Below are 23,581 nucleotides of genomic sequence, written 5' to 3'. Positions count from 1 at the left end.
CAAGTCCATGCAGCATGTGAGCAACCTGTGTACCTGCCCTGTGCATGTGGTAACGTGGCCTGGGCAGTTCTGTGGGAAGCTGATGTTTAACCAAGATAAATTGTGAAAACACCTGGCACAGTTACCCACACTCTTACTCAGAAACCAAAAAGGGAAGTTCCATAACTTCCTGAATATGGCTGCCACCCTGGGGGATGTCTTAAAGGATTCAAGATATTACATTTAATTTTTGAACTATGAAACCTAAAGCTATTACTATGTTTTGTGTCTTGTCATTTCAGGCCATGTGTTTGTTTATATTTTATAAATTTGCAGTGCTTTTGCTTGCACTGCAGGACTGCACCATCCTCTGTGTCAAAGGATGAGATGAGTTTAGCTTGAAGACACGTGTTGATCCTGCTGCTGCAGATCCTGCTTGAGGTGGTTTCGACACAGAGGACCCCAAACACTGGTCAGAAACAAACCAAGGCCATAAGGTGGGGAATATGCCATTTGTTTAATTCAGTAAAAAAATACTGCCAATGTCCTGAAAACAAAATGTTACTTAAGTAAAAGTTGTGATGGAAATTCATCTTGAGATTTGAAATAATGAAATTCTCAGACTGGAGTTGCCTTTGAGTCTTTATAATAGTAAGCTCTGCAGAGGTTACACAACAAGCACGGGTGCTCATAATGGAACTGGCCGCAAGTTCACAAAAGCCAGAACTTATTCAAAGAGGCGTTTCATAAAACATAATAGTATAAACTCTACATTATATTTTATGAGATGATTTTATGATTTCAAGATTGTAACTTAACTAGAATGTGAAGCAGTCTAATGAATTTAAAGTAGTAAAAAGGACAAACGTTTCCCTGTCAAATGTAGTGAAGTTGAAGTATATAGTCGAATAAAAATAAAAATTATCTGTTAGTGTGTTCTTCCTTTATTCTCTCTTACTGTACTATCAACTAAAAATGCCTTAAGAAATCATTTAAATGTTCATTTTAAATACCTAATAACTGCACTAGAGTAAATGTGCTTGGCTTCATTACACCACGACTCAGAGCAGAGGGTATTACTCACTTTGTTACTATTACTATCATTATTAGGTTGGCTTGTAAAATCTTATTCAGCACAAAAGTTGAATCTTAAGGGCCCGGTGTGTAGGTTTTAGGAGGATCCTAGAGAAGAGAGATAAGATATTCATAATATTGTTGTCTGTAGTCTGCATCCTGTAAGTCATGACGCATCACCATGTTTCTACAGTAGCCCAGAATGGACAAACCAAACACTGGCTCTAGAGGCTCTAAAGAAAGCCATTTCTGTTTTTACGTTATTTTAAGGCCACCATTGATTCTCCTACACACTTGGGTTGGGATGGTGAGGCGATTGGGGTTACAGCTGCTCACAATATACAATTTCACCACTAGATGCCACTAAATCCTACACACTGAACCTGTAGATAATAATTTTAAGCATTGATAGACTTTTATGGCACTTTTCAGGTTGTAATTGTGTCCACTCATTTCCAAACATGAAGGAATCAGAATATTTTAAGCAAAGCTCAATATAACCCAGACCAATACAACAACACCAAATAACTTTGACTTCACCCACAAAGGTAATGTTGAAATGGAGGGAAAGCTGAACATTGAACGGCCTGAACGGCCTGTACTGCATCCAATCTGAAGGTAGAAGTATTTCTAATAAAGTGGCCAGGGAGTGTGCTTGACCATGGCCTGGTGAGCAGGGAGACAGATGGATTGATGCTCTTTCATTTGTTTCTCTTGGATTTTCAGTTATTAGTAGCAGGTGAACTATACACCGTGAATTATAATCTTTCTTTGGTTTGTCTTCATTTTCTTTCTGTTTCCATCACTATGTGCTGCTCCTTGTTGTGCTACATATAAAACAAACACTGTTCATGAAAGATTGAAGGACCTTCAATCAAAGATGAGTGATTTTAACATCTCTCTGGGCACAAGTCATTTCATTGTGTGTGAGATAAATATTAACATAGGCAATTGTCTCAGGGGACTTTCCGGGTGTGTTTCATACTTCTTTCAGCTGTTATGATTATATCTTTACATTTTGTTAAGCATTGAGTGAGGGCTAACTATTCATTTCACTGTCTCATTAGTTTAATGAACTTGTGAACTTCCAAGCTTAGCCTCTCAGATCGTCACAAGTAACACTAGCTGCTGGATTTTCTTTTGTCTTCACTCTGTTTGACCAGTTATTTAACAGCAGCAGCTGTGCAAGCACTTTCTCTCCTCTGAGTGTTTCTGTCAGGACGGCTGAGCTCATGTCTGGATCCTCTGCACAGGTGGAGTGCCAACCAGCACTGTCATCTCACGGTTCGGCATGACTTGCACAACGTGCACATGATTGCTAAGGCTACTATGTATGCACTAGAGCGAGCGAGAGAGAGAGAGAGAGAGAGAGAGAGAGAGAGAGAGAGAGAGAGAGAGAAAGTAAGGCACATGTTGAGTCAGTCGGTAAAAGATTAAAGTGAAGCCATAGCCCCCAGAGAAGATTTGTTTGCCCTGCAGGTTGAAGCGTGTTTGTAGGTCCTGTAAGGCCTGGCATGTACTCACAGGCCAACCATGAGAGCCTGGCATGCAAACACACACACACACACACACACACACACACACACACACACACACACACACACACACACACACACAATTAATCAAATTAATGAGCGACACTAATCTGGGTACTTAATGCATTCCATAGACCCTTACCTCAACCATCACAACTAAATATCTAACCTTACTTTACCTAAACTGACCTTATCTGCTCTGTGTAGAAGAACCTATGCAGCCTTCAAGAAATGTAAAAAAAAAGTTCTTTATTTGTTGGAGTCCATTCTCTGTTGGCCATTTGTAGGAAGTGAAACAAGCTGTATGTACAGCAACAATGACATTTAATCACCATATTATCAAAATGTCCTATATACACATTCAGCTGACATGGCATTAAAGTGGAGTCATGTTTCTAGACCAACGTTTGATTTCCTTATTCTCCACTGTCTTACATTTGTTTATATCATCATCCCTCCACTGTGTTTGTAAAACATTAAAGTTTCCCTCTCTAAAGCCAAAACCATAAACTGAGCGACACTACAAGTCCCTGAAGTGATGAGTGGAACTGCACAGTTGGTGCAGGTTTCTCACTATGAGACAACTGTCACATTGCACCTAGTAATTTGACCTTTGTGTTATATATATTATATATTATTATATTATAAAATTAGTTAGTGCAGCTTTTAATCGACTTTCTTTAGTTGTACTCCTATTTGCCTGAAGAATGATTAGATACTATTATTACTGTTATGATTATTGGTTCTATAAAGTATTCCTCCAAGCCTTAACTATAACGTACTGTATAGGGCTGGGGGTAAGACAGGAGCAGGAGAATACAATATGTATACTATATTCCATATATAATTACCATTAATTTGATTAAATAAATTCTCAGATATAAAACTGACTAAAATCTACTTATAAATCTCCACCAAGAATAAATCTCACCTTACATCCTTCCATTTTTCAGATAGAATGTTCTCATTTCAAAGTTTTTAAAATCTAATCTTACATAACCATCATGAGAATCTCAGATTTTAATTGTCTGTTTTCAATAGGAGTCACTTGCTATTACAATTATTATAAGTGACTACTGGACTCACCAGCCTTCACTTAGTCTGCTGTGTTTCCCTCTGCCTCATTAACCAATTTACATTTTTTAAGAACACCCCCAGATTCAACATGATGATATTCAACCCCGAATCTATAGTGAATCTGAATGGACACATAAACTGCTGCACTTCTATATACACAACTTATTTTTTTCAAAACTGACCACATGTCAGCAGGACAGCTCTTGGAGGACCTCTAGAGGAATGTGTGTGCACTGTTGTGTCCTCTGCAAAAAGGCCTCAAGCAGCTTCTCCTTTATGCATCACAAGAGGTTATCTGATTTGATATGTTTACCTTTGACAGTGTTAAGCTGTCTTTTGTCTTTGCCATTGTAATTCATTTTTTTAAACGAGTCAGTGCTGACAAAGTGTTTGAACACGGGGTTACACTTCTGAAGGAGTCACCTCACATGTCTTTTTAAATATCAGGTAGTCAGTATTGGAGTTATTCATGACCCACAGTGCCGTTGCAGGCGCTTGCAGTTGGCATGAGGCTGAGATAGGGATCCTGTGTCTGTGGGTCAGTAGATGAAGATAGGGGCCCAGGTCCTCAAAGTCTACTGAAAGCAGCGGAGATACAATCAGTGCTGAGACCCAGCCCACAGGCCAAACTGTCAAATGAGCCTCACACTGAGAGACAACTGTTGCTCACTTTTCATGTTTCAGTCGTTCTCTTTCTACGCCTCCACTCTCTCTTTCACACACTCCTCCAGGCTGGTTATCTACACTCTGACAGACGCACACTGCCGAAGCAAACCTATACAACTGCTACAATCACAAAGCAGAGCTCTCACGTCTTCGAAAACCTCTTTGCCTCTGCTGTCTACACTGAGCCACACTCACTGCATCACTCCCAAAACGTTCGAGTGACATTGTGGAGTGATGGACTTGCTGCCATTAAGCTTGAAATTGCAATTCATATTCTTTTCTCTCTGTCTTTTGAAGATCAGAAAGGGATGGAGGCAGAGTTATGGATGTGGCAGAGTAATTTTAGCCTCCGTGCATTATCAGGAATAGGCTCACACTAACCTGCGTGATTTAAATGTTTTCTTTACATCTTCAAACTGATGTAATGCATTGCTTTCTTATCATTAATGACTGTAAGGATCAGTCAAAGATATATAACATATTCATCTGTATATCACAGACGAAATAAGTGTAATTTACTTAAAACCTACAATTCAAAATATGATTCAAACTCGGCAAATCAGTTCGAGCTTATCATTCAGTTTGGCACTGAAAACAAACAGACGTATCAAGGCCAATCTCATCTGTCTGCATGTGTTTTTGGAGCGTTGCTGTTCAGTGAACCTTGAAGAACATGCAGGTGTTTCCCTCCTGCACCGCTACTGAACGTAGACCAACCCATGCGGGCCAGTTTCAGAACCCAGCATTAGCCCAAGACTGAATTTAGTCACCAGACTTTTGCAGCTGTCGTCTGTGTTGATGGTGACAATACATTTTTGAAAAGAGAAAAAAAAGGCACACAGCTTATGATGATGATGCCCTCCAGAAATGTTCTACATCGGAAAAAGTTTGAATAATTACTTATAAATCCTTAAAATTACACACCAGAGCGTTCATCTATGAATATGGAAAGATTTTTCATTTCTAATGTTAAAATGCCAGATCCAACATTTCTATGTTTACACACTGGACATGTGTAAGTTGCATATTGAGTCACCACTGCCTTCCAAACGACTTGTGACCTCACACTTGTGTGTTCACATTTAAACTCAGATTTACGGTGAGCAAGTAAAAAACTATTCATGACCAGTGAAGATAAAACTCCAGAGGACGGAGGAAAAATTTGAAAAACACATTTCCGAGTGGAGGAGGAGGGGAGTGTGAATAGATCCTGCTCAGCTTCCTCGTGTCATCGGGTGACATACAGTAGTTCTCAACCTGTCGACATGAAATAATTTTCCCCCCTCTCTTGTTTGACTAGGTTTAACTCCGGATAAAGAGATTAGACATAAAGCAGTGTCATTTTACTGTTTGAACTGAGGAAAATACTTTGTTTCTGTAATGGAGTTTGTGTAAGAGTTTGGACAGATTATAATCTAAAATGCTTGTTTTTTTCTATGATGGCCTTTACACAAATAATTACTAATTATTTTGACCTCCATAATTATCTTTTTTGAGTGATAAACATTAAATATAAATCTGGAATTTTCAATATTCAATTCACAATATAATTTCTTGTATTGCAGAGGAATCTTTGATCTTGAGCTAACTGTTTTCCAAGCCTCAGAAAGAGGAAGTTGACCACAATTAAATGACTGTAAAGACAACTGCCTGTTGCCATCTAAAAACATGGGCTGTATAAAGTTATTCTTTCCAGGGGGTACAGGGGGATAATTTTTATAAACACATCATGTATTAATGTTATGTGTGAACCATGGTCTATAGGAGACATTACAATGCATATACACATATATAGATTTACCTACAGGCAATAACTTGAACTTGAACTGCTTGAACCAAACACTTTAAATGAAAAGGAAGTTTACTTTTGACAGCAATTGTTTTTATACCTCAACACCATATGGATTCCAATAATATAGAATGGTTTAAACTGCAAACTAATTTTACAATTATTGTTTTCTCATTTAATACATTTTTTTTCATCATCTTTTTCTGTTCAGATTTGTCCACATCACAGTGACCATCAGTTCTTCTTAGTCTAGTTTGGTCTTAATAGGTGAGCTGCAATAACCCCAGTCGTCTCTCTCTTGCAGTGGCTACATGGATGCTTGTTGAATGGCTTGGATTCTCTGTCATCAGAATCATCAGAGCCAGTATCGAGTCCTCTGTTGATATGTGTTTCATCTTACTGCAACCTGTTCCTCCCTGTAACCCTAACCAGTCCACGTTTGTGATCCTTACCCGAACCTCAAACATATTCTATGCATGCAACCTAAACATATAGCCGCCATAAAACCCCAACAAAACACTTTTCTTCTGCCCTCTAATTGGCAGATTTTTTTTTTTTTATCAGGCAGGCGGTCAGAGGTCTGAGTGTGTGTGTCTGTTTGAGACCTGGGGAGAGGTTTTAGTTTGGTGTGGTGCCTGGGGGGCCGCTGCCCATTCTAGACCCCACTACATGGAACTTGGAGAGGATCTGTGTCACCTTGTCCTCTCACTACTGGGGTCCCTCAAGGTTCCGTCCTGGGTCCTCTCCTCATCTCTACACCAACTCTCTCGTCATTCACTCACATGGCTTTTCCTACCACAGCTACATTGATGACACCCAACTAATCCTCTCTTTTCCCCAATCTGAAATACAGGTAGCAGCACGAGTCTCTGCCTGTCTGACTGACATCTCTCAGTGGATGAAAATAAATGAAAATTCATAATTTTATTGAAATTTTATGAATGAAATGTAATGTGAGCTTGGTTGCCCCAGTGGTTCCCCTTGAAGAGCATATACTACATATAGTTGGGTGAGTGGGCAGTGTGCTGCATGCCAGACACACTCTCCTCTGACTCATTAAAGAAAGCTGAAAAAATAAAATAAAATATTTATAGTGTTTAAAAAAATCTGATTAAATCATCATGTTTACATTAATCTTTGTAAAGTAAGAAAATAAAACATTTTACTCTTAATCAAAGTTAAACTTTCTTGTTTCTGGCACGATCAGTGTCTGAGTCATCCTTTGTTGGATTATACTGGCTTCTCCATGGTATAATTTTTGACCAGGTCGTGAACCTTAATGAGCACATTGACGTTGATTCACTTCTTATTTTCAACCAGAGATATTTTGCTCAACTAAAGCTTGTTGTCTCTTATCAAGATCTACTGATTGTGTAGCACGCACACAAAAGCTGGACTCATTCTCCATTCACATTCCTAAACAGGTCAGTGTGGGCAAACTCCCACAGCCAGGTAGATTAGCTGCAGGGCTCATAACTCTCCCACGTTGGCTCCTCTCCAGTGGTGAACTCATAAATTCAGGAGTAGTTTTAAAAAGGTGCCGATTATGAACAGTGCTTCCTGAACAAGCCCCAACTTATATTAGCAAGTTCACCTTTTTGCCTTTCAAGCAGGAGTGTCTTGAGTTTTCATGTTGCACCGTAGTACCTTAGCAACACATTAGCAACCTTAGACAAATATTTCAAATGACTCAGTAATGCATGAACGGTGTTCTGCGTGTGAAGCGTATCTTGCACATTCAGTCACTGAATAAATCAATGGTTTTAGAGACTTACTTTTTGACTAACAACAGTTCTTTCCTCAGCAATTCTGTGCAGTATAGGGTTAGGGTTAGGGTTATCAGTTTATTTTCCCAGATTTTGATACACATAGGCTTAATATTAACATTGCATTAAACTAAGGTAATGAATAATCCACTTATATGCAGAGATAGACCCAGTGGGGCACTGGCCCCTGCCCATTTACTAAGCTAGTTGGCCCCTGAAGTGCCCCTGACCTGTCAGTAGTCATCAAAAAAAAGAAAATAGTCACTTACAAACAATACATACAATATATTCACATTTTCTATGGCTTTTTAAATTAAACATTGTGCTTGAACAAAGATCCATTTTCAAGTAATATTCAGTGATGTGTGGCTTTGCTCAAAGCTATAGAGCTAAGAGTAAACAAGGAATGAGTTGAATGTGCACTTTACTTAATCAGGAACTGTGCATAGATGTTGGACATATAATTGGCTCCTCTGTGTTAATTCTGGCCCATTCATGGCCCCTGATATAGAAAAATCCAACATCCACTGATTTAATGTTTCCCCATGGTTCCCATCTTTATGCTAACCGGGCTAACCATGTCTTGACTCCAGCTCGACACATAGACCTGAATTGGTATCATGTTTCGAATCTTACTCTGAAAAAAGCATTCAAGCCTATTCCCCACAAATGGCAGATCAGGTATCAGTAGTTTATTACTTCCATATAAGCTATATACACTGTCAGGTTAATGAGTTTTTTTCTTTCACACATTAGTCTTTCTAGTCAAAACATGGCACTTATATTTCCCACAATGCTACTCAACTGTTCGGTTGGACGTGTTGGGACGCTCACATCTTTTTGACTCTGCACACCCAGATTTTTTTCATTTTCAGATCCGATGGATGATTCAAAGGACGTGACTGGATGATATTTACTTCATGCAATGACACAATGTATGCTATGCTATGCCATACAATTACAAATTCTATTGAATTGAACTGAATTACCTCTAGAGCCGCACCAAAAGAAAGGCTTTACTTTTACGTAGGTATGCAATCATGTTCCTCAGGACCTGTGTACAGATCTTGATTAGCAAAATTGGTTGAGTCTCTACTCAGGTGACAAAATCAAATTAGTTCTTGATTCTTATTCACATATAAATGTTATGTTGTTTGCAACCATGAACCACTGGGTGAATTTTGTTTAACTTTGAGTTTTGAAGATGGACGGCCTGGAAAGGAAGTTGGTCTCCCAAATAAAACAATATTTGCACCAGGGATATTGTAATTGATTATTCTTTTTTGATCTGTCATGTATTTGAATGAATTCACACCATTTTCCATAATTCTCCATCATCTTCAGCTCTGTTTCATTTTGGCATCCCATTACTCTTTTTAAAATGTTTTATCTCTCGTACTTATGATTCAACTTAAATAGCACCAGCTGTGAAACTAGATACATCAGGGAGATTTGTGGTTGAAGAAACTGTGACATCCCAAGGGGACTGTTCGCCAGTTGTTATAAAGAACGTCAGTCAACCCGCCACTTTGATTTTCTTCAGTTTGACTATATCGCATTAGCACGATCAGCAGAATGCACTGGGACAAATGTAAGTACATCACATCATTTGTTGTTTACATGAGATACACAAACCCTAATGTTGATTGTCATTGATATAACATTTACTGATGTAAAGTGTAGGATTTGAGTGTCTAAACTAACTTTGACTTATGGGAAGATGGTAAAAAAGTTTCTAAAATCTTGTTAAGCCAGATGTTTCACCTAAACCTTTGTACGGTGTGTTAAATTCAGTTTTCAATTTGAGGTCTACATGAACTTATGATTCCTGCTGTTCTGGGTTTGTATACTCATGGTTGAATGCAGTTATTGGAAGTCGCTTTGGATAAAAGCTTCAGCTAAATGATATGTAATGTAATTTTGAGAAGCTTACATTTAATTTAAATTAATTTCTGCAATTTTATGTAATCATTTGTAGATAATGATCTGGTTGATTACTACAGGTGATGAGTTGTTACTGGGATGAAAACATTTGATTTTGCTGAACTTAATTTATTTCCATAGTTATAACTTAATCAGTTGAAACTGATTCGTTCAACACAAGTTTTTGCTTATCAGACAAATGTTGTTTGTAAAGCCATAACCTTAACACACCATAACCTTAACACACCATAACCTTAACAAACCCTACCCTACCTAACTGAATGATCTGGGGATTTCTGGAACACTAACGATAATCCTTACTGTGTTGAACCGTGTCAGGATCACTTTTGAAGCTAGTGTGTCAGACTCTTTTGGAAAGAGGAAGATGGTATTTTGAAAGTTGGCTCCATGCTGCTATTGGCTTGTAATCTTGATATGCAAAATGGTGACAGACCTCTGCCACAGCAAAAGACGGCACAGCTGTGGAGCTTCCTCTTTTGCGTTGTCCCCGTGCATGTGCCATGGGGATTTTGTCTGTGTGCTCATGTGTAAGTTTTACTTAAAATGGAGGGGTATGAAAGACAACAACAGCTTCTGTTAAAATTTCAATTCAGAGATCATATACTATCAACCTAACTTTGCTTTTGTACCATTTATCTATGGGGTGAGGGGTTGCACTGTTTGTCGATATAAATCAGTTGTCATCATAAGAACCACACCCCTGTTTGCAGTACACTCCTTCAGTCATTTGCCCAAAATCTTTACAAATCTGTTGTTAACGTTGGCTATGTGACAGCCTTATTTCCTGACTTCACTAGAGTTGGTCTTGTACCTCCACAGTGAGCAATTTTAAAATTCCACACCAGCTTCACTCTGTACCAGTCCTAAGGTGGTCAAGACTGTTCTCCTGTGAAAAGCAACACCACAGGGGATTTGTGCAGCTGCTTATTACAAACATCTTATTGTTAGGTAATCTCTAGGGGTCATAATTATGTCAGGATCAATAGGGGGAAGTCTGGTGACCTACTATATACAGTCACAACGTCTGCATTAGGAGGAGGTTGGTTTGGACGAATGGGTCTACAAAACATATGTTTTCACCATGTCAACAAATGTCTAATGATTAAGGAATCATCAACTGACCTTCTCCCCTGGCCTTAGTCTCATACAAAATGTCATGTGCAGTATGAAGCATTCAAGGGCTTGTTGGAGGCACTTTAACCTTCTTTTGAAAATGGGTGGGCATATCAGTATAAATAAACCAACAAAAATGTAAACAAGTAAAAGTATCATATACATTTTCTACTTTCCACTTGATAAAGTTAGTACTTGCTTTTAAATATACTTAAAGTATTAACAGTAAAAGTACTTTCTGAGTGTAGCCTATTCCCTGATACAATGGTTTACTACATCCGTATGGCTGAGTTTTGATGGAGGTCTCTTTTGAATCCATTTAAGGTGTTTCCTCATCAGTGAAGTACATTGTAAAAATGTAGTTGAGTAGAAAGTACAGATATTTGCTGTCTTATGGAGCGGAGTTAAATTGAAAAGTCCCTGAAAATAAATCTACTGAAGTAAAGTACAGATACATGTTAAATGTACTTAAGTCCAGTAACAAAGTAAATGTACTTCGTAACATCCAACCACTGTAAGGTAGCTTGCTAAAGTTGATTAAATCAGCAAAACTGACAGTCAGCACTAGACTGCTGCTTTTCTCTACCTCGTCTAAGTAGTATAAGTATACAAGTATAAACAAGTATAATTAAAGGACTGGAAAGTATTACTCTGGTTTACTCTGACTATTTGGCTTGACCTATGCACTGAACCTCTATATCCTAGGCAGCTGAAATATACCTTCAAGGCATTCCACAAACTTGTCTTAACAGCTGTCAAACACTCGAGATCAAACCTGAGCCCACATTCTATATTGTTTCTCATGTTTTGTTCTTTAATGGGATGCCAATATCATCGATCTCTTTCATTTTATATAACTTGGTAATTAAGGTTACTCATTGACACCTACCCACATACTTGTCCATTTTATGGTTTGGTTGAACAAACAACATACATTTTGGCTGTAAATACATTTTAAGATTAAAATAAAGTTTTTAATTAATTCTCAAGTTTATCGTTCATAAGAAAGAAGAATATTTGGAATTAATTGGCGTCATTAAATACATCCAAATTTATGCTTGATCAATTTCCTTGTTAATCATTACTCAGTTGTATAGAATTGGTAGAATTAAACAGATTTTTCTATCCACATAATTAAAAGTTACTTTTAGTTTATCATATATCTCAATATTTTTTAATTAATAAATATAAATGCTGTCAATCAGTTTATATCTCAGCTATCTTAATATTTTTATGTAATAATTTTAATAATCTGCTGTCTTATTTTTGTGAATTGATATGTTTTTTAGAGTGTAGGAGTCTGGACATGATCAGGTCAACTTGTTCTAAAGCCAGGGTATAAACAGGACAGAAACAGCAGCAGTCGGGACCACAGGTCTCCCCCTCTGTCACAGGGAGAGATGGAAACAACAGTAACAGGATGAAGGTCAGAGGAGCAGGCAGGGAACTGTCATTTCGGTGAAAGTTAACAAAACACTCTGGAATTCATTCTGAGCTGATGATTGTCGGCCATATGTGTGCAATCACTGAAACAGAGTAAAAAAAAAGCTTGAATAACATTTGATCAATTCAGCGACAAAAAACATCAGATATGACAAAACAATTAATTCCACAAACATCTGTCTGTCTCGCTGTTAGCTGTTAGTCTTTCTGTTTGTCCAGCTATTTATGGAAAGCATTTTATCAGCTTCATATTTGCATGTCTATTGTTCATTTACCAGGAAAGTGCAGTACCGAGTTTGGTGCGATTTGGACACATGCTACTTTCAACATGAGTCCAATTTGAAAATACAGGCGACCAACGTGCTGTAGCAGTCGGTGGGGCGGGGCAGTGTGGCTTCTGAATTTGGGTCTGAAGATTGAATTGATTGCTAAACTCTGAAATAGCCAACATGTGATGTCAAAAGAGAACTCCTGTCAACTTATATATAAAAAAAAAACATGTGAAAAGAAGAAAACAGATCAGCAGGTTTAGAACAGATGCTGCACTAGATCTGTACAATTGTAAATATGCCAAGGGGAAGGGCCTGGTTACTTATTACGTCTGAGTAGCTGATTATTTGTACTGTAGTATGTAGTAGTACAATAGCTATATGTATTCTTGCCATTTGTTTGGGACATTTTCCGGGGCAATGCATTGTAACAAAAACACCACATTAATCTTTTCAAATTGTAATAATGCCTGACTTTACACTTGTTCAATCCGACAGCATCCGTGGTCCTGAATTCTCTCAAATATTTTGCATTTTCTTCAGCCGTTTCGACTTACTGTACTGAAATCCAACTGAAACCAACTTTATCCACAATTGCACAATCCACACAGGAGTGGAAAAGCTCATGATTAATGATTTTTGCGAGGGGAATGGTAATGGTTGAGTCAGGGGTCAGGCAGACGAGCAGAGGGAGGAATGGAGAGTCCTGGAAGCAGATTGTAGTGAGGGGAGGAAGCAGGCACGGTAGCTGGTGGTACTGGCAACAAAGTCCTGGCCAAAAGAAAGAGTATTATGAACACTAGAAGTTTGCAAGATTAACTAGACTATAGCAGTTTGTACAAAGCAGCTTATACCACCTGAGCTGGTATAGTCTGGCAAGGAATGGCAGGAGACCAGGGTATTTGCATTGCAGGGTTGATGAGCAGATGGAAGGTGTGCAGATTGACCAGGTGCAGCAGAAGGCCGCGCCCACAGGTCACACACACACACACACGCACACGCACGCACGCACACACACACACACACACACACACACACACACACACACACACACACACACACACACACACACACACACACACACACACACAGAGACACAGACACAGGGAACACACAGGGGAGGAGGGGACACCGGGAGAACACAGAAAAACACAGGAGAAACCAACTTCCTTCTAAACTGCTTGTAATTGGTGCATCTTGGCCGGTGTGTCACTATATTCTATAATCAAAACTAAAAGCTCAGGGGAGGATGACAGCTCTTTTTAAAATTCCTAAAACAACCATATTCCTGTGCGTACATGCCACAACATTTGTGCTGGCTTAAGTGTTTATATTTACATATTTAGAATTAAATCACATTTTGACGTAATTTCCACAGGATGCTCTATCAATCTTTCATTTTCTGCTGGGAGTGAGTTCACATCAGCGACCATAGAAAATACCAACGTAAATCTAAATAAGACAGTAGGCTGTCATATGGAAAGTTCGGTCTTTTTCAAAGACATTTTTTGCAGCTCAGCCTCAGAGAAACCGAGCCACAGGGCTCATAGTTGACCTGTAGATGGTTGGATAGCCGAGCATTTGCATATGACTGCTTATGAATTATGTTTCTTTTGGGTTCAAGTTAAATTTAGCTTGGATCTCTCTCTCTCTCTCTCTCTCTCTCTCTCTCTCTCTCTCTCTCTCTCTCTCTCTCTCTCCACAATATGGAAAAAGAGAAAAACAAGACAGGGTCAGGAAGATTAAGAAGTGGAAGCAATCAAATGATGTCCTGTAGACTGTTAATCTATTTGCTGGTCATTGGGGCTGTTTAGGCTCACATCCATCACCCTCCATCTACTGCGTGTGTGTGGGGAGGAAGACGTCATTTCTCCCATTGATTTGTATCCCTGGGCCGTACTGACCGGTGACATTGTCTGCAGGTTCACAGCTTCACTGCTGTCGGATCTGATTTCCCCTCATGCTTATACTTGCAGGAACTAACAGGTTGTAAGGGGGACCATTTAGCCTCAGGTCTCCGTCAGTGTGGCTCCACCCGCAACTGTTGGTGTTTCCTGGAAAAGAAACTGTCAGCTCTAAAGACCGCAAGGTTCACAAATAACCAACAACCACAGCCGATTCCTCCACAGACTAGAATACAACCAACAAAATGTTATGTAAATATTTTGTTGAGTCTGATGAAAGTGACTTTGAATAATTTTGTTGTCTCTTCTGTCACCAAGTGCTCATTGTGGGAACTGTAGGGTTTTCCTCTTGTGGTTCATGCTCATGAACTCAATGAAGCCAGAACACAGATTGGCTCAAAACAGCAGACGATAATTGGAGCCATGAACCGCCATTGTAATTCCACACTGGTCTCTTTCTGTTCCTTCTCCAGCACCAACACCAGCACTGACCAGGTCCAGACCATATCAAGGTGTAAGAGTAAGGGACCCGGTCAAAGAGCTGCTGAGGAGGAAGAGGAGTCTGGAGCCGCACGGCACCAAGACACCACTCTCTGCTGTGGTGAGGGCACTGTGACACATGACATTATACAGAGGTTCTTAAAAAGTCTATACAGTCATCAAAATGTTAAGCCTCAATTCGATTTTGACAAAGTAATGTTGCTTTTATGAAGTGATATTGACTTTAGCCTCACTTTGAGATCAGAAATACTTTATTGATCACACAGTAACAAAACAGGAACCACTGACTGTGAAACCCGGTCTGAAATGGAGCAAACTCAGGAAGGGTTTCGCAATTAGATGTGAGACCTAATGTGGTGTCTCCTCTCACAAAAAAGGAGTAAATCTAGGAGTAAATTCATTATTTATATTTCATCTATTCTAAATTAGTTCAAGTTCAACACAATCTGTGTTGTCACAGCCTTGGGTGGTCAATTCAATTATCATGTTAAATGGAATTCAATTAATATATTTTGGAGGTAATTCTGTGACTTCTTATTTCCTCCATATCCTTTTTCCAATTTTCAATATTTAAATATTCAATGTTTTGGGCCTGTATGGACTTGAAATAGGCCTACATCTGATTCATAAAGGTCTTAAATTGACCTCATAGAAACCTGTAGAGAATTACATTATTATCACAAAAAACACATTAAGTGAAGTTCAAGTAAAAATGAATGATTCATATATTGTTCCTCATTCATTTTCATAGTGACACACTTTTATGTAACAGCACATCCACCTTTTCCAAAGAACCTGGACTGTTAAACGACGTTCTGTCCTGCAATATGATGAGTCATTAAGCAAATTTGCAGTGGGTGGTTTATTGTAACTATTTGAATATAGAGCAATGGTTACTTAGGGTCATGAACTGATGGACTAATCTGACACTGCAAATCAATGCTGTGTGAGATTTTCTGTGTTTGGAAAGAGCAGAGGATACAGAAAATACACTAAGAACGAGAGTTTATGAAATCAAAAAGAAGAGTTATCCTACTAAGTAAAGCAAAGCTGCAGGATTTACTTTGTCAGGTTTCTGTCTGGGAAAGCTTTGTCTTGAATTTTTTCTGGCGGGGGGGTTGTTACAACAGTCTCCATGGCAATCAACATCTTTGCCAATTTTCTGTTCAACGGGCCCCCTGGATATTATCTGACAATGCTTCACTTCTGATAACGTTTCCTTGATTACGTTGTGATGATTTATCAACCTCATTCTCCAGGCTGACATTCTTCACTCATCTGAACCATCATGACGAAAAATAGACCCGATGATCTTTACGCTCTCTCTCTCTCTCTCTGTCTCGCAGACATCAAAAGATCTGCATCAGATGCAGGTTGTTGGTTGTGGAGGTGAACTCTGTTGAGTTGCTGTTGCAGAGTTGTTGTGTGGGGAGTTCTTTTACCGAATGGAACAACATGGCATTCTGAATAACTGGAAAATCGGTCTGCGTCGGGAGAGGAGCAGTCAGGACCCCATGATTGTCCCAGAGCTGGGAGGGGGGATTTTAACCTTATATAATCCAGGTGTTTTTCCATGACAGTTACAACCATTCCCTGTATGGCTCCAGGGCTGGGCACACAGCCCTATGCAAAATAACTTGCAGCCTTGCCAGAGAGCCCTCCCACATGCTATGTATTACTCCTCCACACCAGTAGAGGACCGACACAGCACGTTCACACAAACATGCACATGCACATGCACATGCACAAACTGCCCTCATACACACCCTGCCATGAGAGAGAGAGAGAAAATCATGAAACTGGACTTGATGCTACGCCTGAAGTATGCTATGTTCCAATAGGCTCCAACACTCAACACTCAAATTTCCCTGTGAGTGCATTTCTGTGGAGCATGAAAATACCTTTTGATATTTGGACATCAGCCAAAAGGCTCCTTAACTTCAGTATATGAGCAGAATAGTAGAATTATGTCTCTGCGATTTTTTTCCATCTTGTGAAGAGGTAGATGAGAAACTGAACACCACCCTGCCAAAAAAAGCTATTGCTTTATGTTTGATTGTACATGTCACTGTGAGGCAAGTGGGAGAAACTCCAGGAATTCACTGAGCCCAGCCAAGAAAAACAATAGCTACAGCACATAACCCTCTGTAAATCTGCAAGTGGTTGTTTTTTACACCTACGCTCAAACCAATAATTTAAAAACCACAGAATATCCATAGTAATGGGGACACTCATTTTGAAAATAAAGATGATGTTGGTTGTTTCTTTTTTTTGGTGGTTATTGTTGTTTTTATGTAATTTCTCAATGCTGTGAGAAATGCAAGCAGAACTAGGAGCATGCTCAGGGGTAGTGCATGCCCCTGCCAAGACTAACATCTTATCTTTCCATGTTAAAGACATTGAGAAAATTCCCTGGAACTCCTTTATCCAGATCTGCTCCAAAATTGAATGTATTGTTCCTTTGCCCTGACCATACCCTTCAACCAAATTTTGTGGAAATCCATAAATTAGTTTTGCGTAATCCTGCAAAATAACAAACTAGAATTCTAATGCCGATGAAAACATAACCTCCCTTGCAGAGGTAACTAGTGTCAATTAATGTGGAAAAGCTTTCCCCTTAAAATCTGAGGGTGGGTCTCATTTTTACAAATTGACTGATGTGAAGGGCACGGGGCTGACATAATGTAAAGAAGAGCACTGTGCAGCCACACAGCTTTGGTTTGACATCCTGCTGTTTGCAAATCTGCATTGTTGAAATGCCAACACACGAGTCAGCACATAACTTACCACAGTGCGTGTCAGGTTTCACGAACGTCTAGAGATTTTATTTACCTTGGCCTAATCTAACCAAAAGTACTTTTCGTGGATGCCAGTAATCCGCCTGGGGTGTAATGACTGAGTTTCCGCCTGCTGTCAAAGCTGTTACCCAGCTCCCCTGTACGTCTGCAGCCCTGCAGGCACCGGGACGCACATGCCCTGCTGGATGACTGCAGGCGGCTTGATGCAGTCTTTCACTGCAGCTCATGTAAAGCACCGCCCGAACACTGACACAAGTTGTCAGTACTTTCACTGCTGCCACTGCCTCCCTCATTACCTCCTACAGTTTTCTCACTACAGATTCTGTATTTCACTGAACCGCCACCTGTTATTCACTCACCATTATAGCGACAATACAGAACAAATACATTTTTTTCAACCATGCACACACGTGTCTTTCAGAAAGAGATTATCTGCACGTGGTTCTGCATGATGAACTTCCTGATGGGCAGGTTCAGCACAGGGAGGAAACACAGCACAGAGTCATTGAGCTTGAGGATAAATTGTGGCTTCCTCGGGATCAAAGTGTGAAATGTGCCTAACCCTAACCCATCAGTCACAGAAGCATGAAGAAAAAATTACTTTCCAGTGAATGACATGTACATGGGAACACAGTTGCATGATGAATGAAAATTAAATATATGGGTCAGGAAATGTAAATAACCTTCTCACAGAGTTGAACAATCTGGTGCATTCGGTCAAGATAAATGATTAAAAACAGTGGTGACATCTTTTACAAGTGTATTTTTACAAATAGCATGTTGGCAACCAACCAACCAACCAACCAACCAACCAACCAACCAACCAACCAATCAAATAATATTTGTACAGCCTATGTTCACAAATCACAATTGGCCTGATATGACAAGGTGTGTTATCCTCTGATCTTATACCTCAACAAGAGTAAGGTAAAAAATTTCCATTAAAAAACAACAAGAGACTTAGGGGGCCCCAGGCAAAACGGACCAACAGGGACCTGGCATTGAACCAAACCCGTCAGCTTTGTCGTTGCATCCCTGTTCTTAGTGAATAGAGTTTGCCCAGTTGTCATGGAATTGTTGTTGTTGAAAACCCTTAGTATCTGGGATCACTTGTCCAACCATTTCTGTAGACAATTGTGTGATCAGAAGAAAAAAATAACTTTATCAGTCCCAATATGGGATATGACTTGATACACAAGAACAGCTACTACTAAATCATTTTGCACAGTGATATTTCCTAAGCTTTAGAAGCTTTAGAAGAGATACAGACCTCTGCTTAACCTTCTCCTCAACAGACCATAATGCAACTCATCAAAAACTATGTTGTGGCAAAAAAGAACCTAAACTGAAGGTTCTCTGACTACTTTTTTCCTGAGCTTTTAACTACACCAAGTGGTCTCCATCAGAATAAGTAAGTAAGTTTGCAAAATGCAAGATTTTATTTCTATTAAATATATCGTTCAGGGTTGATGCACAGTCAACATGAATTTTAGATTATAAGCTTTACTTCCCACCTGCAGGTCGACACAGACACTTAAAACATAAATCATGTTCAAAACGCAATATACAGTATACTAACTGCAACAACGTACAATGAATCCTATAATCACACCTCCAATAATATACCCAGCCCTGCGGGTATATACAATTCTTTCCCCACTCAGCCCACACACCAATTGTAATCTCTTCTGCTGCTCACACCTGGACTTGATCGGTACAAGTGTAAATAGTGCATATTTACATATCAACATGCACTCTGCAGCAGCAACATGTGATAATTGTTCCCCTGCAGTTATTGACAGGCTCAACACACTTTTTTTAGAATTGATGTCATATTTTCTTTTTTAGGATGAGGTTGCACGCAACAACCCGGCATCATACACACAAGGTATTTGATCACATATTTACCTGAACTGATTCCTGTAAGTGAAGCATGTGCATGTTTCTCAAAGACTCACACTCAGCCTCTGTTTGTAATCCAGTCACCTTTGGCTCTGACAGTACCAGTGGCACCACAGCTGAGCCCTCAGTTGCAGCTGGAGATGGTCGGCCGCAGTGCACAGGAGGGAAACCTTCATTCCTGGCCAGTGGCGCTGGCCTGCAGCCTGCCATAACACCGTGGTCCTCACCTGAATACAGCCAGCAGGAACCCTCAGTTCAGACTCTGGCCTACCCAGCCACCACACTGACGGCTGACCTGTACATGCAAACTCTGTGCCCCAGCTACACCATGCTGACCTACACACACACACCGCTGCTCACTAACTTTGGGGTGAGTAGATTCAATTTTGAAAGTGAGGAGCAGCCCTGTCTCCTACAATAGTGGTTTTGAAATGGGGGTCTGCACCTCTGTAGATCTATGGCACTCAGCCAGGGGGTCTGTGAATAGTATATGAGTATTCTGTGTTAACATGGTGAAAATATTTGAATACATGTATTATATGTGCCGTTCTCACAGAAAAAAAGTGCTGCACCTATGAATGTGTATGTGAATGAATGAATGGCCAAAAAGTACTGTAAAGCACTTTGAGAAGTCATCAGGACAAGAGACGCGCTATATAAGTACAGAGCATTTACCATATAATATAAATGAATTTTTCTCTGCATTTGTAGGAAATATAATTGCTCAGAGTTTTAAGAAATAAATGACCAAGTTTTCTAACAGTGGAAGAGTTTATAGGAGCCAGTAGGGGTGGATGACGGTAAAGACTTCATAGGAGGGATTGAAGCTCACGCCTAGACTCTGTGATTAGGTTCAGGCAACAAAAGAGCCGTGGTTAAACTCAAAGAAAGACAGTTGTTTTTGTTGGAAGCAAATAAAGACGTTACTTTTTCTGTATTAAACCAAACTGCAATCTTTCTCCTAACCGCAACACCAACACTATTTGTTGAACCATAGCCATGAAAACATTTAATAGTGCTGAACCAACAATAACTGGGTATTGTACAGTAGGATCAGATATTTTAGGGAAAACAAATGTGTTGTCTGTGATGTTTCACAGATGTGATCACAATCAACAAATTGGGGACTTGGAAAACATGTTCATGCACGTTAACAACATAACCTCATTATGTTTTGAGAATAACATCATCCGGGTGCAATCATGTTTCCTGCATTTGCTGTTGCAGTTGAGTTGTATAGAAATGTAATTTCAAGGAGGCAAGGTTGAAAGTCAACAGCTACAAACACTTCATATGTTCAGTTTCCTTTGCGACCTTTGTGCCACTTTTCACGTAAATTACACCTCGGCACGTCTCAATTTACTCCTGACCTAAATGTCATACTCAACTTTTTCAGCTTTTTGTGTCAAACACCCCCGGTGACCTTAAAAAGGTTGAAGCAAAAGTGATTCATTTGACTTCTAATTTCAAAGAGTTAGGGATTCCAATGTTCTAATGTTGTTTTTAGAAACAAAAAAAAATCATCAACGTCTCAACCACTGCAGTTGCATTAATCTGAAAATGTGACACAATGCAATTCCACTTGGGACTAGCTTGCTACACAAACTGCAGACAAGTTGAGTACATGTGGTGATATAAAACAATTACCATCTTTCAATAGAAAGGGGAACTCTCAGTTTTACATATCCAAATTTAAATTTACAGATCTTTGAAAGTACAAAAAAGTAGTGTACAGCTTTTTGTGGCTGCAGAGGGAGCGAAGTGAAACATAAACACTACATTAGATGCAGCTGAAAAAATACACCTGAATCTCTAATCTGTCTTGAGTCAAATTGAAGGTTTTGAGAAGAGAGAGGAATACATGAAATAAAAAACAGAAATAACTCTGGTTGTGCTGCACAGATGTTGATCCTTTATAATGATGTTATTACAGTGCAGTGTTAAATCAGTGCAGTATAGCTTCAGTAGCTCTCACTCTCTGCTCTGGAAAGTTTGAGGGAGTTGAGACACGTCGTCCATGTTTGTATACAGCCTATGGTTATCTTGTTGGGTGCACAGTATAGTCACTCACAACAATGTATATATAAAGTTTTAAGCATGTTTGCATCTTTGCAAGTTCAACAGTAAAATTTTTAGTTGCATTTGCTGATCTGTCTGCAGACCATACCGGTGGCCCAAGCACCAGGCTCCTTCCCTCAGATGGAGCTCCCAGACTCAGGGTTGACCTACCTCCCCTGGACCCAGCCCCTCACCACCATATCTACTATGCCCAACCCAGGGGTGCAGTTCGCTCCATGCTCAGCAGCCCTGTCCGGCCCACCTCTGGTGCACATGCCCTTGTCCATGTCTGTGACCACCATGATCCCTCAGCTGGAGGCGCATGGTGCAGACCCTCAGCTCCAGATCCTTGACCTCCCTCAGCGTTCAGAGCTGAACCCTGAACATCAAGGCCAGTCTCTGGATGAAGATCCGGGGATGGAGCCGGGATCACCAAACCTACTGGATAAACTTCTAGAGGATCCCAAGGAGGATGGTGAAGAAGAAGACAAAGACTCATACAGCAATTCACTCTTCATACCCAATGTCTAAAAAAATTTGTCTTCATGTTGTGTGTAGAGAGCTGTATTTCTGCTCTTTGTGTTTTTTAGCAATTTCTTACATAAACTTTCTTTTATACACAGGTGTGATTTCTGATCTTAATAATGGAATGCGAGTTGTTTCAGCATTCCAGTGCTAGTGTCATTCTCATTTCAGTTTATTTCAACTTTGATCTTGATGTTGTAGCTGTGGCCAAAGTAATTTACAAAATCAATTCTGAAATACCAAATGGACAAACCGGGCAAAACTCCTGGAGCCCCCGGCTGTGTGTGTGAAACTTCCCTTGTGGTAGTTTGGTTCATTATAGATTAATTATAGATGCCATCACAGTACAATAAAAAAAAGTGAACCTTGAGGTCTTTTCTTTTAAAGGAAACCAATCTTACAATCTAGTCTTAATCTATTGACTTTTGTTGAAATTATGTTTTTTTTCCCTCTGGTGCGTCATGTTTGATGACACAAACGCACTGAAAACTGGGAGCTCTCTAACCTCGCTGTTTTGCCAAATTAATGTGTTCATCCGGGTGAACAGAGTGCAGAAGACAGCCAGATGTTCAAGAGCGATTGTGGGTTTTTTGGTGGAAAAGAGGCTTAATTGACCTGGGATAGGTTGATGTGGGGGCAGTAATACTGGTTGGTTTCTGGTTGGGGAAGATGCATGTAGGAGCCAAGTCAACAAGTGCCCTCTGTTCAGCTCTTCCCACGCAGCTTAGTTTGGCACTGGCACGGATTTGGGAACACAGCAACATTGCTACAATAGGTGTTTTCAGAGGGGATGACCCATTCAAAACATTTATTTCCATTCAGTATGTTTTTGCGTAAATGACGTCAACAAGTGGGGATGTTGTGTTCCAAATCTTTAGCCAACTGTCCGGGTTGTTGCGACTTGTGAGGGTAGAGTTTCCTACCAGAAACCAAACACTAGATGAAGGCACTAAAAATTTACACATCTCCTTTCCAACTCATTTATTATCCAGAAACCCAGGTCATACAACAGCCACTTGAATTTGTTCCCACCCGAGGTGTGTGAAGAGCCATCCCTACCCTGCCTCTGATTGGCTTACTCTGAGTTATTTTGATCGTAACCCTTACCAATAATCACTCTTCGCTTCTAAACCTCATCAAACATTATGGGCAGCTCTTCAAACAACTTGGATAGAAATAAAACTGTAGAATTCCAACCGTCGGCCAGCTAATTTCCCTTAAGCTTTACTATTGGCCGT

At 39.8% G+C, this 23,581-nt stretch overlaps 1 protein-coding gene across 1 annotated transcript; it reads left to right on the top strand.

Moving 5' to 3' along the window:
- The first annotated feature begins 9,372 nt into the window (after positions 1-9,372).
- LOC117773262 (POU domain class 2-associating factor 1) lies at positions 9,373-22,860 on the top strand. Its single transcript, XM_034605022.1, has 5 exons — positions 9,373-9,477; positions 15,033-15,160; positions 19,707-19,746; positions 19,841-20,130; positions 21,921-22,860. Exons 1-5 carry the CDS (start codon positions 9,462-9,464, stop codon positions 22,347-22,349), a joined length of 903 nt encoding a protein of 300 aa, XP_034460913.1. The 5' UTR covers positions 9,373-9,461; the 3' UTR covers positions 22,350-22,860.
- The last annotated feature ends 721 nt before the right edge of the window (positions 22,861-23,581 follow it).

The sequence above is a fragment of the Hippoglossus hippoglossus genome, chromosome 13 (genome assembly GCF_009819705.1).
Source record: "Hippoglossus hippoglossus isolate fHipHip1 chromosome 13, fHipHip1.pri, whole genome shotgun sequence".
Lineage (NCBI taxonomy): Eukaryota > Metazoa > Chordata > Actinopteri > Pleuronectiformes > Pleuronectidae > Hippoglossus > Hippoglossus hippoglossus.
The sequence above is the reverse complement of the archived record's forward strand: the minus strand, read 5'-3'. Positions and strand labels throughout refer to the sequence as shown.

Excerpts from the sequence above, each read along its gene's own strand:
- LOC117773262 (XM_034605022.1), top strand. Across the intron at positions 15,161-19,706 it reads AGACACCACTCTCTGCTGTG|GATGAGGTTGCACGCAACAA; the intron begins GTGAGGGCACTG and ends TTTCTTTTTTAG. Across the intron at positions 20,131-21,920 it reads CGCTGCTCACTAACTTTGGG|ACCATACCGGTGGCCCAAGC; the intron begins GTGAGTAGATTC and ends ATCTGTCTGCAG.